At 39.1% G+C, this 21644-nt stretch overlaps 1 protein-coding gene across 1 annotated transcript in view; it reads right to left on the bottom strand.

Annotated features, from left to right (window-relative positions):
• Nucleotides 1-320: 320 nt before the first annotated feature.
• EFCAB3 (EF-hand calcium binding domain 3) overlaps nt 321-21644 on the bottom strand; it is a 35655-nt gene continuing 14331 nt past the window's right edge. The window contains exons 4-11 of the mRNA XM_043962868.1: nt 18040-18113; nt 15642-15785; nt 11247-11318; nt 9237-9357; nt 5605-5801; nt 5086-5270; nt 3495-3614; nt 321-737 (exon numbers count right to left, since the gene is read on the bottom strand). Of these exons, the coding sequence (XP_043818803.1) occupies nt 408-737; nt 3495-3614; nt 5086-5270; nt 5605-5801; nt 9237-9357; nt 11247-11318; nt 15642-15785; nt 18040-18113 (1243 nt within the window). The 3' untranslated portion in view covers nt 321-407. The remainder of the gene's footprint in view (nt 738-3494; nt 3615-5085; nt 5271-5604; nt 5802-9236; nt 9358-11246; nt 11319-15641; nt 15786-18039; nt 18114-21644) is intronic.

The following is a 21644-nucleotide window of genomic DNA, read 5'->3' as shown; positions in this document are numbered from 1 at the left end:
GCTAGCAGTCTTGAATTAAGTCTTATTGTGAATGAAAGACAAATGGAAGTCAAAAAGGATGAGAGAGAGAGAGTGAGAAAGTGAGAGCGAGCGCAGTTCCAATGGGTCATCTGTGGTGTGTATTGATGAAATTAGAGGGGATGAGGATCTTACTTATGGGAGCACTCTAGATGATGCTTCCATAGCCTAAACAGAGTTCTAGAAATGCTCATCTCATTACTTCACAGTAATTCTATCAGAAAAAGGAAAGACATTTTTCTGTTTATACTTATTTTTTTTTATTGGGCAGAATTCAAAAGATGTCATCATTTCCAGCTGATAAGAATGTATTAGACAAAACCATAATATTGAAAACTATGAAAAAAGTAGCCTACAGTAGTGTGTTGTTTTTAGAAAACGTAGCAGCCTCACTGTGTTTGTCCTCTTAGACTTCTCTTCCGTTTCCTTTTCCTTCCTAATTCTATGTCGGATTCTGTGATGTATGGGAAGGAAGAGAAGAGGGCTCTTGTATGGGAATATCTATTCGTTCGGGCATCATATAACTTTAAATCTTTAGTTGAAAGTAACTCTTGGCAAACATTCCAGGACCATGTGTAAGTAGAGAAGGTATCATAAAAGGACTCATTTCCAGTTTCTAGCCCAATCAGATCACCTCGAATTTTGCGCCAGAAGTTGAGCATGTCTTTCCGGTGCCCAACGGCAACTCCCAGGTGGTATGCATCAGTAGCTTTCTTTACCTGTGAAAGGAGAGAGGTCAGACATTGGAAATGAATACTTTGAAAGAGAAATAGGGATAGGGACAGCATTCAGTACTTTGAAATACCAATTGTAATGTGCAAACATATCAGTAAATGAAATTTGTAGACTCCCAGACTATTAGAGATAGAAGTGACTTTAAAGAGTAACCCTCCCATTTTACAGATGAGACTGAGGCCCTGAGAAAATTGTCTAAGGTCACATGGTAGGTTAATGGAAGAGCCAGGGCTTAAATCAATATATAAACTATATATATATATATATATATATATATATATATATATTTTTTAGTGAGGCAATTGGGGGTTAAGTGACTTGCCTAGGGTCACACAGCTAGTTAAGTGTCAAGTGTCTGAGGCTGGATTTGAACTCAGGTTCTCCTGAATCCAGGGCCGGTGCTCTATCCACTGTGCTACCTAGCTGCCCCCTGTATAAACTATATTTTAAGCTCCTTTTCAATTCTCCCCACTACCTTTTGAGATCATGTTTTCAAGGGAGGCCTATTGGCTAGTGCCAATGAGTTTATCCTTTAAATTTTATTTTTAACTTTTAACTTTTATTTTAATTTATCCTTAACATCAAAAGGGGCATTTCTATTCACCCAGTAGAACACACAAAAAGGTTTCTATATAAAATTCATACATCCTGTATGAAAGTATTCTATATGAAACTTCTATAGGTGAATCTTCATTTCCTACTTTTGCTCTTTGAAAAAAGCATATATCAGAAATTCTACATGTTACTTTCAAAACTATTCTGCTGGTCTGTGCTTCCTTCTTGAGTTTATTCATTTAGTCAGTGTCTCTTCTGAAGATTGGTGATAGAGCTATGATCCAAAAGTCTATTTGTTGTGTTTTTAGAACATAATCTTTCATTGAATAACATCTATTCTTTAAGATGGATCCAATTCCATTTTCTCAGTGAAGCCTTCCATGACCACTCCAGCCTCAGGCTCCTCTGAACTCCTATAAATAGGATCAATTGTCTGCACCATTCACATGGCACTGATCACAGACTGTCTTCCATGGTTAGCAAAATTTACACATTATGTTTTCTTTTTTAAAAAATTTTTTTATACATTATGTTTTCAATTAGAGATCTATAGAAGCAGGGACTATGTCTAGTCTCTGCTAGCTGGCACAGTCAATAGAGTGCTGGGCCTGGAGTCAGGAAATCCCGAGTTCAAATATGGCCTCAGATATTCACTAGCTGTGTGACCCTGGGTAAGTCACTTAATATCGGTTTCCCTCAGTGTCCACAGTTGTAAAATGGGGATCATAATATCACCTCTCTTCTAGGGTTGTTGTGAGGATCAAATGAGAATGTTTGTAAAACTCTCAGTAGAGGGCCTGGAACAGAGTAGGCACTTATTAAATGCTTGTTTCCTTTCCATTTTGTATCTCCCATCCATAGCCCTTAGATGGTATAGCAGATGCTCAGTAATATTTGGCTAAGTAATAGAAGAGAGCAAATCTCACCACAGGCTGAAAATATTTTAGTCCAAGTCTAGAAGGTAGGATTGGAGAGCATTGCTGTTGTTTGTTTTTTCCAGGGCAAGCGCACGCGCGCGTGCGCACACACACACACACACACACACACACACACACAGAGAATGCATAGAAAACCTTCAGAAGAGAGCAGTGAGTGCCCTATCCTCATTCCATTTGTTTCTGAGATGCAGAAACCTCTTAAAGGATAGATATTTCTGCAGCAGCTTGGGCATAGGGTACCAGATTTCCTAAGAATGTGAGAATATAAGCACATCTGAATAATTATAATAAACAAGATTGGTTCTAGAAAAAAGTTGAGAAAATGTCTCTCTCTCTCCATTGCAGAGATAGGCATTATGCAGGTGGAATATCACATACGTTATCAGAAATAGCTAATATGTTGACTGGTTTTGCTGAAGAACTTTGTTTTCTTCCTTTTAAAATCTTTTGTTACAAGAAATGGTCCCTAGATAAGGGAAGGGATGGGATAGATCTAAAAATAAATAGAGTGTTAAAAATAAATAAACATAGTGTTAAAACATAAGGCATCAATAATGTTTGACTTTTTTTTTTTTAAAAGAAAAGTACTAATTTATTAGATGGGTAACTTGTTTCAAACCAGGAGCAGTTAGTCCTCAGGCAGTCCTAGCTTTCAATCATTATCATATTGGTTATACTAGTAATTGTCAAGTGAAGAAGCCCTACAATAATAGTTTGTGCTGTTGTTCAGTTGTTTCAGTCCTGTCCAACTCTTTGTTTTGGTTTTTTTTTTGTTTTTGTTTTTTTGTTTTTTGCAGGGCAATGAGGGTTAAGTGACTTGCCCAGGGTCACACAGCTGTCCAACTCTTTGTGACACCATTTGGGGTTTTCTTGGTAAAGAATAGTTTGCCATCTCCTTCTTCAGCTTATTTTACAGATGAGGAATGTGAGGCAAACGGGGCTAAGTCAAGGTCACACAGCTAGTAAGTGTCCAAGGTCAGCATCTTCCTGACTCCAGGCCTCAGCACTCTACCCACTGTACTACCTAGCTGCCTCTACAATAATAATAGTCTATAGCTCTTTTTTTCCTATAACAAGAATCATTTGCATACATCTACTCATAATAAGGGACTAAACTGAAAGAAGACCTAGTCTTCTCTTTTCCACTGGTGTGAATCAGAAACAATCCTGAGGGCTTCAGGGGCAGTATTTAATGGTAAGGAAATTTTGCAGTGCTTGCTCATATGGAAGTAAGATAGCTTTCCTCACCTGTTGCCGTAGACAGGCTGCTTCAGCTACAGTCCATTGCCGCTTTTTCTTGATCATGTGATCAATATTGATAATCTCTTCTGGCCAGCTTGAATTTTCTAAAGGTTTAATGGATGTTGCCTTTATTTAAAAACAAACAAATAAGCAGAGTACGTAAATTAGTAAGCAAAATTACCGTCTGGTGCTACAATAAAAGGAAAAGAGATCTTTCCCTCGTTTTTTCCCCTTAAAGACCTCATGCTATTGCCAAGCACATGAAAGCCAATTACTTATCAGTGCCCTGTGGAATGCTGTGTACTGATATGTTCTTAATAAATCATAGGATCATAGAGGTAGAGCTGGAGGTATCTTAAGAGTCCAACCCTCTCATTTTATACATGAGGAAACTGAGACATGGAGAGGTTACTTGATTTGTTAAGGGTCACACAGTTCATAGCTGTCTGAGGCAGGATTTGAGCCCAGGTTTCCTGATTCTAGGTTCAGTACGCTAATTCACTATGACATACTTCTTCTAAATCTTTTTCAATAATTACGAAGAATGACATATGCAGATACATGTAAAAAATTTAAGAATATATAAAACTTTCAGATCCACATGCATTCCACCATTAGTCATCATATATATGTATATATACATGTATATATATAAGACACACACATGTGTATACACATGCACATGTTTACACAAATACATGTGTATATACACATACAGCTACATACACATATATACACACATATACATATATATAAAAATATATATACACATGCGTAGATGGATAGATAGATAGATAGACAGACAGACAGATGATAGCCTGTATCGACCCTGGGCAAGTCACAAGCACTCTCTGCTTTAGTTTCCTCATCTGTAAAATGGGCAGGATAATAATAGTACCTATCTTCCAGGGTTGTTGTGAGGATTAAATAAGATAATATTTGTTAAGTGAGTCTTCCTGACTTCAGGTCCAGCACTCTATCCACTGCATCACTCAGCTGTCCATGAACAAGTCAGTAATTCCTGTGTAATTCTTTTCCAGATTATGCCTGTATAAATGTTTCTTTTTCAAAGTAACTGTTTTTTAGGGTTTTGAACTATATTCAGTCTTAACTGCCTTCCAGAGTTGTTGTGATGGTAAAATGAAATAGTGGGTATGAAAGCAAGAATTCAATAAATTATATGGGGATATATAAACGCTATTACTATTATTATATTTTTATGGTGTGAAAGTAGAAAGAGAACCAGCCTTGGAAAGAGGAGGACCTGGATTCAAGTCTTGCTTTTAACACATACTGGCTAAGTAGCCCAGGTAAACCAATTCACTTGTCCAAGCACCAAGCAGCTTTTCCAGGTTGTAAATTGCAAAGCAGGTGCAGACTGGCATTGGCAGAGGGGAACAACCACAGACAGAGGTAAATAGGGTTAGTAACAAAATAATGGTCTACACTGTCTACTGATAACCAGAGTATTTCTGCCCAAGCCAACATTTAGACATGTCCCAGTCTGGTCCAAACATGGGGAGTCATAATATCTAACATCAGTCCTCAATTCTATGGCCCTTATAACTTAATTAATGTGATAAAACCTTTCTCTTACCTGTGCCTTCCAGTTTCTTTTATGGAAAAAATAATCTTCAAAGAAATGTAAAGGCTCCCTTTTCCTCAGCACCTCCAACCTTTGTAAATCTCGGAATGGCTTTCCCATAACTGTCCCATCCATATTTGGAAACAGTGGGAAGATGGGTATTTTAGCATATGGGCTGTCAGAAGGGGGACTGCATCCTAACAAATATAAGAAGGAGATTGGTATGAGTCACTGAAGGTGAGAAATAACCACATTAAGCAGAGTTTATAGGTACCACTCCCCCAATTCCCCCAATATGGCAGGAAGACTGTCTACTACAATCTTCTGGTATCCTAGAATCTACGTCTCCTTCTAGGAATATTAAGATTGCAAATTAAGGTCATGTTATTGCAAGATGTGTGATGTCAGAAGACTCTCTGAATGGAAGAGACTTGACATTGGGATTTGGCTAGGGGCCTATTCTGTATTAATCTGACCTTTAGAACAAATTCTTTCCTTAACCCCTGGTTAAGAACAGGTGACCCATCTTACTCTTGAGCTCTTCCAGGAACTTCAACAAATCCTTCTCGCTCATTATTGCAATGCGGGAAGCATCAGCAAAGGCAGCTGTGCTGGTCCCCTGTTGGGCAATCGATTCCCTCCTGGACTTGCGCCTCTTTTTTCCACCGGCATCATACCGCCTCCACAGTGGCCTGCCGGCAGCCTCATGGTATTTTTTCCGGTAATAACTGAAACACAGAAGATAATTCAGGAAGGGTTCTAAAAAGAGGGGCTGTAGTTTAGCTGTAAAAATAGCTGAACTGTTGATTTAAGAATATTAGGTGCCAAGTTGTAATTTATTTGGTACTTAATATTTGTTGAACAGAGATGAACTGAATTCACTTCACAATTTACATGGAATAATCACAAAACCTCATCTGGTCTTATTCTCTTGCCTCCAAAGTCCTTAGCCCTTGCCCATACTTCTTAGCTTCTCCCATCCCTTGCAACACCATCTTGGTCATGTTGAAAATTATTGTTTGGGTTCTCTTTGTTTCCACGTTGGTTCACTGAGTATAACAGAGCATCCTTATCATCAACAAACCAATCAATGGGGTACATGGTATTGTCCTGGATGCTTAGGTACTTATGCTAATGAAAGAAAAGTACATTCAGAGAGTTATAGATTTAGAGCAGGAAGGGACCTCAGGGGCCATCTGCTTCAACCCCCTTTAATTTACAGATGAGGTAAAGGAAGGTTAACTGCCAATATCACATGGGTAGAAAGTATCACAGGCAGTTTTGAATACATACCCTGTGGTTTGAAAGCCAATGAATGCTCTTTCCACCTTAATACCTATCTTGCTTTACTCACTTTCCTCTCTTTGAAATCTTGGTTCTATAGTGAGCCAGTTGAACTTTATGATGTTTTTTTCTGCCCTTGATTCTCTTCCCTTTATGTCTTATCCTTTTTAAAACCCCAATCTGGATTACTGCAGTTATCAACCTTATCTGCAGCTGAACAGTCCTGGAGGAAGTCACCGATTACCTGCTGCATGTCTTCACCTGAATGTTCCAAAGGCATCTCAAACTAAACGTGTCTAAAATAGAACTCACTATCTTTTCCCCAAATCCCTCCCCCCGCTCCTTCCTAATTCTGCTAGTTCTGCTTGGGCACCCCACCATTCTTCTGGTTACCTAGGTTTATTATCTTTGTAATGACAAATCTAATCAGATGCCAAATCTCATCCTTTTTATCTCCCTAAAGTCTCTTGCATTTCCCTCTTTCCATCCATTCAAATGACACATTAATCCAGGCCCTTATCACTTCTCTTTTCTTTTCTTTTTCTTTCTTTTTTTTTTTCTTTTCAATGAGGCAATTGGGGTTAAGTGACTTGCCCAGGGTCACACAGCTAGTAAGTATTAAGTGTCTGAGGCTGGATTTGAACTCAGGTACTCCTGACTCCAGGGCCCGTGCTCTATCCACTGCGCCACCTAGCTGCCCCTTTTTTCTTTCTTTTTTGCTGGGCAAATGAGGGCTAAGTGACTTGCCCAGGGTCACACAGCTAGTAAGTGTCAAGTGTCTGAGGCTGAATTTGAACGTAGGTCCTCCTGAATCCAGGGCCAGTGCTTTATCCACTGCACCACCTAGCTGCCCCCTATCCTTATCACTTCTCACTTAGATTACTGCAATAGACACCTAATTGGCTTGAAGTCTCTCCCCTCTTGAATCTATCCTTCGACATTTTACTATAGCACAGTTCTGATTACATTACTCCTTTCCTCAAGAAACTTCAGTAGGTCCTTATTGGCTATAGCATAAAATACAAACTCTTCTTTTGTGGTGTTTGTTTAAAGTCCTTCATGTTTTAGCTCCCAATTCTCTTCCAGATTTCACAATACTTTTTTTCTGTACTCTATGATTTAGCCAAACTAGCTTTTCTTGCTATCCTGTGTACATAACATTCCATTTCTTACCTCCATAACTATGTGCAGACTATCCCCAACACTTGGAAGACTCTTTTTCCTCACCTCCTATTCAAAGACTTTCTAGGTGCTTTTTTTTTTTTTTTTTTTGGTGAGGCAGTTGGGGTTAAGTGACTTGCCCAGGGTCACACAGCTAGTAAGTTGTCAAGTGTCTGAGGCCGGATTTGAACTCAGGTACTCCTGAATATAGGGCCAGTGCTCTATCCACTGAGCCACCTAGCTGCCCCTCTAGGTGCTCTTAAGGGCTTAGCTCCAACAGCACCTAATTAGTCTGTATGTCTCTAGTTTCTGTTAGTAGCTTATACATTGTTAACCAGATATTTGATTGGATCTATTATCCCATTGGCATTCTGCTAAGACATTTCCCTCTGTCAGTACTGATTTAGAGAACTTTAGAGAGTTTCCTGGAGGCATTTAGAGGTTAATTGATTTTTTCAGGTTCACAGTTAGTATTTGTTAGAGGAGGGATTTGAACTCAGGTCTTCCCAACTCCAAGAGAGTTGGGTCTCTATACAGTATACTATGCTGACTCTTCCTTTAACTACCAGATTCATCTTCCTAAAATATTTACCCTCCAACCTCCCTACACTCATCCCCACCCCTCTCCATGTCAGTGACTTCTTGCCTGTAGGATAAAGTTTAAACTTCTTAGCCTGACATTCAAGACCCTCAACAATCTAATCCCCTGCCTACTTCTCCAACCTTATTTCCTTCTACTGTCTTCTGGCTCTGGCCAAATTGGTCTATGGATCATTCTTTGAGAATACCATATTTTCCCATCTCCATGATTTTGCTTATGTTCTCTTTCCTGTGTCTGAAATGCTAACTCCTTTTTATAAAATAATTTTTAAAATTTTAATTATTTTTCCAATTACATGTAAAGATATTTTTTTGAGTTTCTGATTTTTCTCCCCTCCTTCCCTTCCTCCCCTCCTTCCAAGGACAGCAAGCAATTTGATATAGGTGCTATCTCCTAATCCAGAAAAGTGCCTGGTACATAGTAGGCACTTAATAAATGCTTTATTCCATTCTTCCTATTTGGATGGAAATAGATATATTTTGGTTTCTTGGAGAGATCTGATTTCAGTGATATTTGTTATCAGGTGCCCACTGTGAAATAAGAAATCCAACTTGGAGGAAACTATAGGGGAGGGTAGAAATTCTAACTATGTTTCTTTCATCTTCTATCCCCAAAGGTTAGTCCTTGTTTGACTCTGCTCTAACCCCCGTGTGTCCTTGGAGGGGTCTCAAATGTATTTTGCATTATTTCTTGGTTAGATGAGCACCTGGGGGAGGTGAATATTTTCTAGTCCAAATTAGGCTTCCATGCCCAACCCAAAACAGATGAAAAATCAGTAACCTGTCTTTTAGAAATGGCTTGGCTTTCTGTGTTCCTTTAGCTTGGGGGGTAGTTAGGGGGACTCTTTCTAGCCCCAAAGGATCAGAGTATTCCCACCTTTAATCCCTTGTATTCTTAGCCCTAGAGTTGGGTTATACCCAGATTGGCCTGGCTTGATTTGCAGGGATGGATGGAGAAATTTAGGTAACAGGCATTTGTGCATTTTCCAGGTGCCTTTTCCTCCATATTTGATGTCACTTTCTACTGGGCCCTGTGTTTAATAGAAGTGGTAGTCTTGCCCCTGTGTTACTTCCAGAGTTTTTTCAAGAAGGGAATTGTGTTCCTTTTGGGCACTTACCATACTATGTCTATCATCGACTTCCTGGGAAGTGCTGAAGTTTCCACCAGCTTCGACAGCATTTCAAACAGCAGGATCCCCGTAGAATCAACAAGATCTGAGTTGGGATCAGTTTCTGGGACTGAGGAGAAAAGAGAGACTTCAAAGTGTATTCTTTACATTTACCTTGAATAATACCTTTACCATTTACCTTGAATAATTCCAGCAGTTTCATTTAAGAAAGAAATTATATGTAGTAAACATAGGAGGCAATGAAGTTTAACAGAAAGAGCCCTGGATGTATCTTACTTATTGCCCATGTGATCTTGGTTAAATTGCTTCTCATCTCTGAGTTCCATATTCCTCCTATGTGAAATGAAATGGTTGGACTAGGTGATTTCTGAGATCCTCATGAGACCACTCTGATGTTTTGTGATTCTGTGGTTCTATCTGCAACTGCAACCAAGTGATTGATTCATTGATATTAAAGGAAGCAATTAAAAAGGATCACATTGAGCATTTTCTCTAACTGGAGAATTTTACTTGACCAAGTGAAAACTCTTGAGTTCTAACACTTCTTTTTAGATCATAAAAGCATTTTATCATTTTCCAGTTACATGTAAAGATACTTTTCAACATTTGTTTTCATAATATTTTTAGTTCAAAATTTTTCTCCCTCTCTCCCTTCAGACCTCCCCTTCCCCAAGACAGAAAGCAATCTGATATAGGTTATATATGTACAATCACATTAAACATATTTCTGGATTAGTCATATTGTGAAAGAAGAATCAGAGCAAAAGGGAAAAACCTCAAAAAAGAAAAAAAACAGCCTAAAATTAACACATTAACAAAGTAATGTAGTTATCAATGCAGAATGAGGGAGAACTAGGAGAAAGATATACACAAAGTCTTAAAATGTAAATAAAAACCACATAAAAAGGTAATTAAACTCAGAATAAGTGCAATGACCATTGATGAATCCAGAGGCCATATGACTGACCACAAGTGCTGAATGTGACATAGGAGGACAAGTTCTTATTGATTGGGTTTGCTTGACTATTATACTTTGTTACAAGAGACAGTTGATGGGTAAAAGGGAAGTGGTTGTTATATATAGAAAAAAAACCCATGGAAAGGCATCTGTAACATTTTTTAAAAAAATGAAATTCAATTCTATCACTGTCTCCAATTCCCAGGTAAATACTGATGCTGAGAAGGACAGAAAAGATAGACACTAAACTACATATCTCAAGGAATGTGATATTGCTTCAACAAAATGAAGAATCATTTGTGATTAATGTGTCCACATGTCCATTGTGTGAATGTAAATGATGCTGTTAAAATTGTACTTGACATGTTTCCTATTTATAATGCAGGAAGACCCCATTTTCTAAACCATTTAGGTTACAAGATCCTTTCATTTTCAGATGAGTTCATTTGTAGGTTACCAATTTGGAACAGGGACACTCATTATCTTAGAAACATCCTCAAACTTATATTTAGGTTCCCAGGTCATCATCCCCTAAACACCTATTTGACTTAAAAGGTATCTGTAATACCAAGAGAACTATTTCAACTACACTTAAACACCATTTAAACGAAACCTTCTTTCAACTGTGAAAAATTTCATTGCTCTGAGAACATGTTGGAATGGGGTGGAGAAGGATCAGTCTTAGCAGCTGCTGTTGTATCAGTTTGGGAAGTGGGTAATTTCAATACCTCTATATTTGCAAAAGAGAAAGCTCTGCTTTTTTGTTGTTGTTGTTGACATCAGTGTAAGAGAAGACACCTCTCCAGGTCAAATAACATGAAGGGACAGTTGCCTAATTTAGGTAATAGGGTTTGGGGTTGTAGACTCACACTTCTCCAACACTAATTCCTATGAGATTTGCTTAGCAAATTGTTTTGAGCATACTATTGCAATGGTCAAAAGTATCACAGCCCAGACTGGGCATTCTAAATGAGTCTCAGTACAATTTCAGTGGCTATCGTCAGCTGTCTTCCCATTGGTTTAGTAACACTTTCACTCACCAACAGCCTGTATAAAGCGATCATCATCTGTTAGAACAGTGAGAAAGTCTGAAAAATTCAGCTTGCCATCTCCTGCAATAGAAATCTGGGGATTAGCAAAAGCATACAAAGAATTTTAAACTCAACAGTTCAACGATAAGCTATTTGGAGTACTAGACTTGAACCAAACATAACTTGAGCTTTCTGGTCTCAACTCTCATCATGTGCTTTATGCAGTAGAGGTAGCAGCTAAGTGGAGCCATAGTACACTGGGCCCAGAGTCTGGAGGACCAGAGTTCAAATATGGCCTCAGGCACTTTCTAGCTTTGTGATCTTGGGCAAATCCTAACCCGTCTGCCTTGGTTTCCTCAATTCTAAAAAGAGAATAACAATAGCGCTTAGACTCCCAGGATTCTTGGGAGGATGAAATGAAATAATAATTATAAAGCACTTAGCACACAGCAGGTGCTTAATAAATGAACATTTCCTCCCTCCCTTCCTCATGATCTTGGATAAGTTCCTTAATCCTTGTGAGTCTCAGTTTCTCCTTTATAAAATTTAATAGAGATGAATTCCTATATTTATCTTTTAAAATGTACAGGGACAGGGTTGGGGGAGGCATAGCTGGACAAAATTTCTTAGGGGACTAGTAAACTGAAAAGTCAAATATGAGTCAACACTGTGACTAGGAAGCATCTGGCACACCAATTAGCATGGGGGCAAGTGCTTGTGAAATGTTTGTCGAACTGAAAAAAAAGGCAGTGTGGTTTCATGCAGCATTAATGGGGACTATAATAACTCACATTTATATAAGATTTAAGGTTTACAAAGCAATTTACATATATTATCTCCATTATCTCATTTGAGCCTCATAATACCCTGTGAGGGAGGTATTATTGTTATTATTCTCATTTTATAGATGAGGAAAATGAAGCTAATGGAGGATGTCACTTACCCAGGATTATAATGTGCTAATGTGACTGAGGTAGGATTTGAATTTAGGGCTTCTCCATTTCCAAGTTCAATACTCTGTCCACTGTGCTATTTAACAACTTCCACAGAACTATCTAGAGAAAGGGAGGTGATACGCTGTACTCCTTCTTAGTTACACCTACAGAAATATGTCCAGTTCTAGGCTATTAGGTGATACAGTGGATAGAGTGCTAGGCTTGGAGTCCTGAAGACTTGAGTTCAAATTAAATCTCAGATACTTACTAGGTGTTTGATCTTGCGGAAGCCACTTAACCTTCAGTTCCCTAAAGTGTAAAATGGGGATAATAATAGCACCTACCTCCAAGGGTATAAAATGAGGATCAAATGAGATATTTTTAAAATACCTGGTACATAGTCGGTGCTATATAAATGCTATCATCATTGTCATCACCATCATCATTGTTATCAGTCACATTTTAGAAGGAACATTGGCTTGGATTCTACTCAGAGGAGGATCACCAAGATAGCAAAGAGAATAGAAGCCATCTCAAATAAGATAAAGTGAAGAGAATGGGAATGTTTTCAGCCTAGAAAAGAGATGATTTGGGCAGCTAGGTGGCACAGTGGATAAAGCACCGGCCCTGGATTCAGGAGTACCTGAGTTCAAATCTGGCCTCAGACACTTGATACTTACTAGCTGTGTGACCCTGGGCAAGTCACTTAACCCCCATTGACCCGAAAAAAAAAAGAAAAAAGAAAAGAGATGACTTAGGAAGGATATGATAGCAATCTTTACATATCTGAAATATTGTCACAGAAGATTAGACTTGCCTTGTTCCCAGAGGGTAGGACCAGGAACAAGGAATAGAAATTACAGAAAGGCAGGTTTTGGCCTATCAGAAGGGAATGTACTCCACCCCAGCATGGGTTTGGTAGTCCTTTGAAAGACATCCCTGTGTATATACAGGAAAATGTGCTTTCTGCTTGGCTGAAAGAAAAGAATAAGAAAGAGAGGGAGATGAGCAAAGAAGTAAGGTATGGATCTTGAATGACAAAAAAGAGACCCTCAGAAGCTGCAGGCTTGTGGGGGGAAAGCCAGCACCTCAACATGTACTTTTTATTCCTAAACACCTGTACCCCTCAAGACTACTAAGAGTAGCCTCATTGGGTGAGACAGTTCTCTCCCCAGTTTCTGTTCACTCACTCCTGGGTCACAGAGCTCTCTAAACTCTTGAGAATTCTATTATCTAAATTAATCTAAATGGCTTCCCCACTTACTGTTTTATTTACTTGCTTTGATAAATCTGTTTGTTTGCTATTCATGATTGAATTTTATGTAATAAGGGTATGGTAGGAATGAAATAAGCCAGTCAAAATTAACTGTTACCCTTTAGGTCTGGGTTAGAAGTTCTTTCCTGTAGGAATAATCAGGCAAAGTAGCTTTTATCCTGAACTTCAAAAAAGAATCATAGCCCTAGAATTCAAATATCTGATGTTTAACAGATGGATACAATTCAAGGCTCAGTAATCTTTTTGAGAGTGAAGGAATGACCACTTGTCCACAGCCGTCTTCCTACTTCTCACTAAGCTAGAATTCCAAACTTCGCATGATATAGGCTGGGGCATTCCAAATCTATCTATATATCCTTGTTATAATTGTTATAATCTCTCTCTCTAGTCACCAAATTAATTCCATAAAGTACTACATTACTGTGAGTTAATCACTATAATTATTCTTTTCTTGTTTGTCCTTCATTTTTGTTTTTGGTTTTTTTTTTTTGGGACAATGAGGGTTAAGTGACTTGCCGAGGGTCACACAGCTAGTAAGTGTCAAGTGTCTGAGGCTGAATTTGAACTCAGGCCCTCCTGAATCCAGGGCCAGTGCTTTATCCACTGCACCACCTAGCTGCCCCTTGTCCTTCATTTCCAAAGAGGACCAATGATATTACAGGAGTGATGTCTTGACTTGCATATGAATAGAATTTAAGTAAGGCAGAGTTTCTAAAAGTCATCAGCCTCACCCTCTCTTCCTAAGTCATCAAAGTCCAGTGGCAGGACAAAAGCCAAGACAATTGGCAATGGCCCAGGATACAGTGGATGAACTTGGCATCTTTGATATCTGACCAAGCTCTAAGGACTCCACAATCCCTGCTTCAGTCACCTTTATGTTTGTTGGAACAAACTGTTCTCATCTGCCCATTCTGCTGGGGGAAGTCTTCATATGCTTGGGCTAGACATTCTCTTAACTTACTGACAGGTTTGAGGCATGTGGGTTACCCACAATCTGGTTTAGCCTGCTAACAGGGTTTACTGGGATGTGGCTACAGCTTCTTAGAGCCACAGCTGAGAGTTGGATGAAGGTGGACACCAAAGATGGATGAGCAGCCCTCATCATCAAAGGGCTTAGTAAGCCCTCACAACAGAGGTGCTAGTCCTCCCTGAACACCCATACATTATTCTTACTACTGTAAGGATTGGGGGGTGCATTGATTGCCCTACTCCCACCTGAAATAAATAACAAAATGCCATGACTTGATACATCTATCAGGTGAGAACAAACCTCAGTCAAAAGACATTGTTTGAAAAGTCTTTGAATGAACTGGAGTGTTAGTTGGACAGAACTCAGCTCATCTGGTGGAGGAGAGATTTTGAGAGTCTGGTAGTGGAGACATTCAGAGCCAAGTAGGAAAGAAGTGGCAGCCCAGGGGCAACCAGTGGCAGAAGAGAAACAGGACTAAGCAATGGCAGACAAGAGAGATTATCAAAGAGGTCATCAGCCCTATAGGCATCTCAGAGCAGAAGATGAGGGTGGATGCCACCACTCAGTGGGTCAGTGAGAATTTATTAAGCATCTACTATGTACTAGGCAGTGCTATGGATAAAAAGGAGACAAAAGGCAATCCTTGCCATCAAGAAGCTCACAATCTAATTGGGAAAACACCATTTGGAGCCACTTCCTCAAGGAAGTGTCCTTTCCCCAACATCCCCTCCGACTGCTTATAAAAGACATAACAATATACTATGTTGCTTCTTTTTTACCTAAAATTTATTTCTGGCAACCTGAATTTTGCCTCATTCACAAAGAAGCCAAGGATGAAGTGTGTGTGAGTGTGTGTGTGTGTGTGTGTGTGTGTGTGTGTGTGTATACACATATAAAGTATATAAATATATGTAGTATATTTATAATATATAATATTAGTATGTAATGCCTTATAGCATATTTATAATGTACATACACATACAAATACACACAGAGTCAAACTTCTGCTTAAATATTTGGAATTTTTCTCATTGTTGGCTCAAAAGAAATGTGATTGTACTCCTGATTTTCATTTGCTATATTTGACTGTCCCTAGGCTTGAAATAAACTCATTATTGTAACAGGGTTTTCCACCTCCCCCTCAATTTAGGCACTCAGAGAAGCAAAAGAAGCACATTAGAAGGTTTTATCAAGGAAATAAAATTAAAAGTTTAAGTACTTACTGTCAATATCAGCAAACTCAAGTTCATCCTGGATTTCTTGGTTCGTTAGCTCAATCCCCAATTTACCAGCAGAGGACTGTAATCCATGTGAATCAATGCAGCCAGTTTCATCCTTCTCAAAGCACTCAAAGGCATCCAGGAATGCTACAGACATGGAATCAATCCAACAATTAGTTGGGTTGGGCAACTAGTCAAGCTGAAAGGACATTATGTGCTTTTTAAAGCCAAGGGTCCCAGCTGATGCTAATGTAATTAAGCTAGACAATATAACCACAGCTGGTTGGAAATTATGTTCTGAAGTGTTGAGGAAAACGCATTAGTAGGATGAGGACAAAATGTCCTTCCCAGAGATTTGAACTGAATCATGAACCAAAAATTGGAATGAGCTGCAATTCCTGGCTGAAAATCAAACCAAACACAAAGGTTGTCTTTTTTTTTTTTTAAAGTAAAGGGAACCAAAGACCCATTCCACTTCCAAATCCCACCCACCACCAAAAGAAGTACCCAGCTAACTGGTTCAAACTAAAACCAACCCTATATGTTTTCTCAAATTGTAGAATGGGAACAGTAGTAGATGATCATATTCTCTAAACTTTCCTGGAAACAGGTACTTTATTTAAGTTCAACCTTTATTTAAAGATCATTATTAAAGATAATGATGACTTTGCATTTAAATAATGTACCATATTCCTCTTGGAAACACTACTACCAGTCTGGTACAGTTAGTTTCTTTTCTATGAGAGAACCTAGGACTTCACACACACATCATCCCACTTGATTTCATTAGCTAGCAATTGCCCCAAACATCTGCTTTTCTTTTAGAAATTAGAGAGAAACAGAGACACACACACACACACACACAGAGACACACACACACACACACACAGAGTATGCTAGTACTCTTATGATTTCTTATCATGGAATGAAGGTAATTCTGGGTCCCTGAAGGCTAGGCCAAGGAATGCAAACTGTGGCAGGGCCTTTTGTTTTGTTGTTCAGTCATGTCTGACTCTTCATGACTCTATTTGGGGTTTTCTTGGCAAAGATACTGGAGTGTTTTGCCATTTCGTTCTTTAGATCACTTTACAGATGAGGAAACCAAAGCAAACAGGGTTAAGTGACTTGCCCAGGGTCACACAGATACTAAGAGTCTGAGGCCAGATTTGAACTAAGCAAGATGAGTCTTCCTGACTCTGGGCCCTGAGCTCTATCCACTGAACCACTTAACTGCCAGTCATAGTGCATACTGAATTGCAAAGGCCTTGAGTACAAGACTAGTCTATCACTTGTAGACTAGTGGACAGCTGGTCATTAGGTGATGACATTTTTTTTTGCTACAATAATTCTTGAAAACCATTTATTAAAGCATAGATGAATTCAGTCTATACCAATGGAGGGAATATTTACAGGGTAAAATCATAGGCCCGGGCAGCTAGGTGGCACAGTGGATAAAGCACTGGCCCTGGATTCAGAAGGACCTGAGTTCAAATCTGGCCTCAGATACTTGACACGTTCTAGTTGTATGACCCTGGCTAAGTCACTTAACCCTCATTGCCCCACCCCCCCAAAAAAACCATAGGCCTTTTGAAATACTGAAGTACTTAAAGGGATATTCTATTTTTTTCCCCCTCCCCACTCATACAATAAACCTGTGACTAGGGACTTGTTTTTTTCCTTATGTACTAGAAGGCTTTAGCATGATCTAGTATATAAATTCTAAAGATTTTCCCAGTGTTTCAGAGGTGTCTGGGCATAAGATTTTCAAGGTAAAGATCATACACAGAAATATGGAAGAATGTGACTACAGGGAAGCATTCTCTTCATGCTCTGGCTTCCTCCATCAGGCATGAGCAGCAAAGCAAGTGGGGTACCCGCTGGGTCAAGCCAGTACCTCTGAGAGGCAGCAGGGAGTAGCATACAAATTTCTGTCAGAATTAAGAGCAACAAGCAAGAAATCGAGCCCCCAGCCAACATGGACTATGTCAATGACTCAAATCCACCCCCTTCCCTGGGCTCACAAGAGTCAGGTTTGTTTAAATATTTGAACTTTGTGTTTATTTTAACCTTGAAGAAGGAGGCAAGTAATAGTGAAGCCCTAGCCCAGTAGGGGTGAGGTGAACTGAGAGAATTGTTGATTTGCACTTACTTTGTACAATTCTCTTATCTAATCTGATTAAACTACTTATTGTCTCCCAACAATAGGTCTGTTATGTCACTCTCCTCCCCTTAAAGTTACTGATTTCTCTAAAAAGAGGAAAATATTCTTTTTTTGATTTCAAATGATATGGTATTATAGATGGGCCCTAAAAATCCTAGAATATTTCTTGGGAAAAAAATAGTAGCAGGTATTTCAAGGACCTCATTTTGGGGGATGGTTAAACTCTAATTACAACATTACCTTCCAGTTGTCCTTGAGTTAATCGCTCTTTGTGTTTAACATGATCCTGAAGAAAGCCTTGGAAATCTTTACCCCTGTGTCGAGATATAGTGAAAGATTAAAACCAAACTAGAACCTATAGGATGTTAGCTGCATGCACCAATTTAGTTCATGGGTATGCGAAGAACCATTAAATAGGACTAGTTTTTTCCGGGGTCAGATTATCCAGGTCCCTTGCCCATTGCCTACACAGGATGGGAAGAGATAGAACACACAGGTGCCTGGCCACAGGTTCAACCCAGGCAGCATTCAACCATGGCCCCCAGTTGATGTTTCTAACTTCAGGGAGATCCATGTTGTGTCAGTAAAAGAAACAGGAAAGGGGAGCAAGCTTTCAATAGAGGGGGGAACTTTATTGCCATAAAAACTACTCTGTTCACTGTGCTCTCCCAAGACTGCATGATAGCTTTGAAAGAGGGAAAAGATTGAGGAATTCAGGGGGAATAATGTCACTGGATGCCACTGGCAGATATGGATAGCATCCTTCCCCATTCACTTAAGGGGGCAATTTGGTACAGTGGCAAGTTCAAATTCTTATTCTTGTCACTTGATACCTGTTCTCTAGGCCTTAGTTATTCATCTCTAAAATGAGAAGTTGAACTAAATGGTATCTAAGGTTCCTCCCAGCTGTAAAATGTAGTGTTTTTTTTTTGTTTGTTTGTTTTGTTTTGTTTTTGTGGAGCAATGGGGGTCAAATGATTTGCCCAGGGTCACACAGCTAGTAAGTGTCAAGTGTCTGAGGCCAGATTTGAACTCAGGTACTCCTGAATCCAAGGCCGGTGTTTTATCCACTGCGCCACCTAGGTGACCCCCTAAAATGTAGTGTTTTAATATAGTATTTTAACTAGAAAGGGAGAGGAGTGTTGGCTTCTTGTGAATGTGATTCGCTGTGATACTAGTAGTTGTAGCAATCTCATGTTACTCTATATTAGTAGGGATTGTAGCCAGAGAAGAATTGTTGTTTTGATATTCTGGCTCTAGTAAGCCTCTAGGAGGTAGGCATAGCTAAAATATGACTGCCAGATGACACTAGCTAGGGGAATAACTTTTAATTACTGCATTGTAGAAAAGTTACCCTGGGAACTCTACCTTTACAACTGATCAATATGGTGATGCCACACAACATATCTGCTCTCTGGATCTCATGTGAGATGAGCCACATGGACTCCATTATAGTGGCTAAGTGGGCCACATGAATTATGGTGGCAGGAACTGACTTTGGGTCAGTTACATAGATCTTAGAAAACACTCAGTAATATAGGTGAGAGAAAAAGTGAGTGCAGCTACATAGACTACGTTCTTGCTTGTCTCATAAGACTTTTGATAAGCTTAGATGAAGAAAGTGGAGGCAAGTTTTGAGATATCATCCCTTTAGAACTTTATCAGGCTATATTCTTTTTTTTTTTTTTTGGTGAGGCAATTGGGGTTAAGTGACTCGCCCAGGGTCACACAGCTAGCAAGTGTCAAGTGTCTGAGGCTGGATTTGAACTCAGGTCCTCCTGAATCCAGGGCCAGTGCTCTATCCACTGCACCACCTAGCTGCCCCTAGGCTAGATTCTTATTGTTGACTGTGGAGTAACATGACAAGCGATGACAGTCCTTAGGAGTTTAGGGCATCATTTGTAGTTTTCATCTCTTTCAGTATGATTATTTATTTAGCTTGAGACTAATAAGGCAAGATGGTGAGAGCTCAAGTAAATTTCTGTCCACAAATTAAATTGACCTAAGGCAAAATGCAAACCCATTGTCATTAATGAGTTTCTGGAAGTGTGAATATTCCAAAGAAATGGCTTACAGCTGTAATCACAGCAGCAGAAGTTTGAGATGGGACAAAGAGCACTTTGAGCTGGTTTAAAAAGGAGCCTGCTGCAACTCAGGAATTATTCTTCCAGAATAGTTTAGAAAAACTAGTATGGATTTTGTACCCAGGCCTCTAAGTCATTTTGCTCAGACAAGTTGGAGGTATCTTTGGTCAATTATACTATGTAGTTGTATTTCCTTTATTAGTCAGCCAATAATCAAGTCTTCACTGTCAGAATCAACTCCAAGCCCCAGATATAGCTTCCAGTGAATGCTTTCAAACAAACAGCTCTTAGCCTTGTTGCATGTAGCATGGCATGGAAACATAATTTCCCTACAAAAACCATAACTTTTGGTGTTGATGGGTTGTCATCATTTTTGTCAATATCATCACAATCACATGATAGATTTAGAACTTATGGGTGGCTTAGATTCTTTAGGCAGTTTTTCCTCCGGCTATGTGTCTTTCTCACGTCCAGGTCACAAGCCAATTTGAGATCCCATAGAATTTGCATAGCCTGAAAAAATGGGTCAGAGAGGTCTTCTAACATTAAGATTTCTGGGGGATGTTGTATCCTAGTATCTATGATTTGATGTGGCAGATACATCATGGCACTTGTATTTAAGACTGCTCTTCTAGCTAATTAGACACCTAGACTTAGATTTAGCTGAGTGTTATAGAAGATAGAACACTGGACTTGGAAATAGTAAGATCTGAATTTGAGCCCTGCTTCAGAAATTTGCTAGTTGTGTGACCTTGGGCATTTCTCTCTATGGGCCTCCATTTCTTTTTCTGTAAAATGGGAATAATGAGATCACCTACCTAATAGAGTTGTTAATAAGGTGAAAGATTTATTTGATATGAAGAGAAACCAGAGCATCTAGTAGAGTTGTTGTTGGGATTAAATGAGATTAATATATATATAAAGTGCTTTGCAAGCCTTAAAGACCTATATAAATGCTATATATAATTACGATTATCAGAAAGGATATAGACATAAATAAAAACATAGCAACCATAAATTTACAGAATGTTTTCCTTACAATAGTCCCGTGAGACAGAAATGACATGACTATTTTTAGAATGTGGAAATTAAGTTTCAGAGAGCTTAAGTGACTTTCCAGAGGTCATAGGAATATAGATTTAGAGTTGGAAGAGACCTTAAACATCATTTAGTCCAACCCCCTTTATTTTATGGATGAGGAAACAGTGACCCAAAGAGTGACTTGCTCAAAATGATACAACTAATCAATGCCAGAATATGAACCAAGGTCTCTTGACTTCAGATCTCAGAGCCCCTTCCCGATACTATCTTAAGAATGAATAAAAGTTTCTACTGGTGCATTTGTGGTGACATAATCATGACACTTGGTACTCTACATGTGACATCTGCAGTGGTGACTCCACAACTTAAGAAGTTCACATTTGTGCTGTTTTCCTTAATCCTAGGGGACTACAGTCGGTCATTCCATTAATTATCCAATGAGTAAATATAATATCTGAATTATGCAGAACCTTCAATCAATGGCTTTGCTTCAGAAACCTGCAACATGTGGAATAGCCTCCTCTGGCCACCAGAGGGCATTAAGCCTACAACTGTGCCTTTAAGTCCCTGTGCTCTTTTATTTAAACTTGTAGAGGTGGGGTCTGGAATTTAGCTAAAATGGATTGTTGCTCAAACATAAAAAATCATCAATTATTCTAGAGTCATCGCCCTAAGTCATAAATTTCGTTCTCTCTCTATGACAACCCACTTTCAGAGAGG

Source organism: Dromiciops gliroides, chromosome 4, assembly GCF_019393635.1.
Source record: "Dromiciops gliroides isolate mDroGli1 chromosome 4, mDroGli1.pri, whole genome shotgun sequence".
Classification (NCBI taxonomy): Eukaryota; Metazoa; Chordata; class Mammalia; order Microbiotheria; family Microbiotheriidae; genus Dromiciops; species Dromiciops gliroides.
This window is presented reverse-complemented; position numbering and strand designations above follow the sequence as displayed.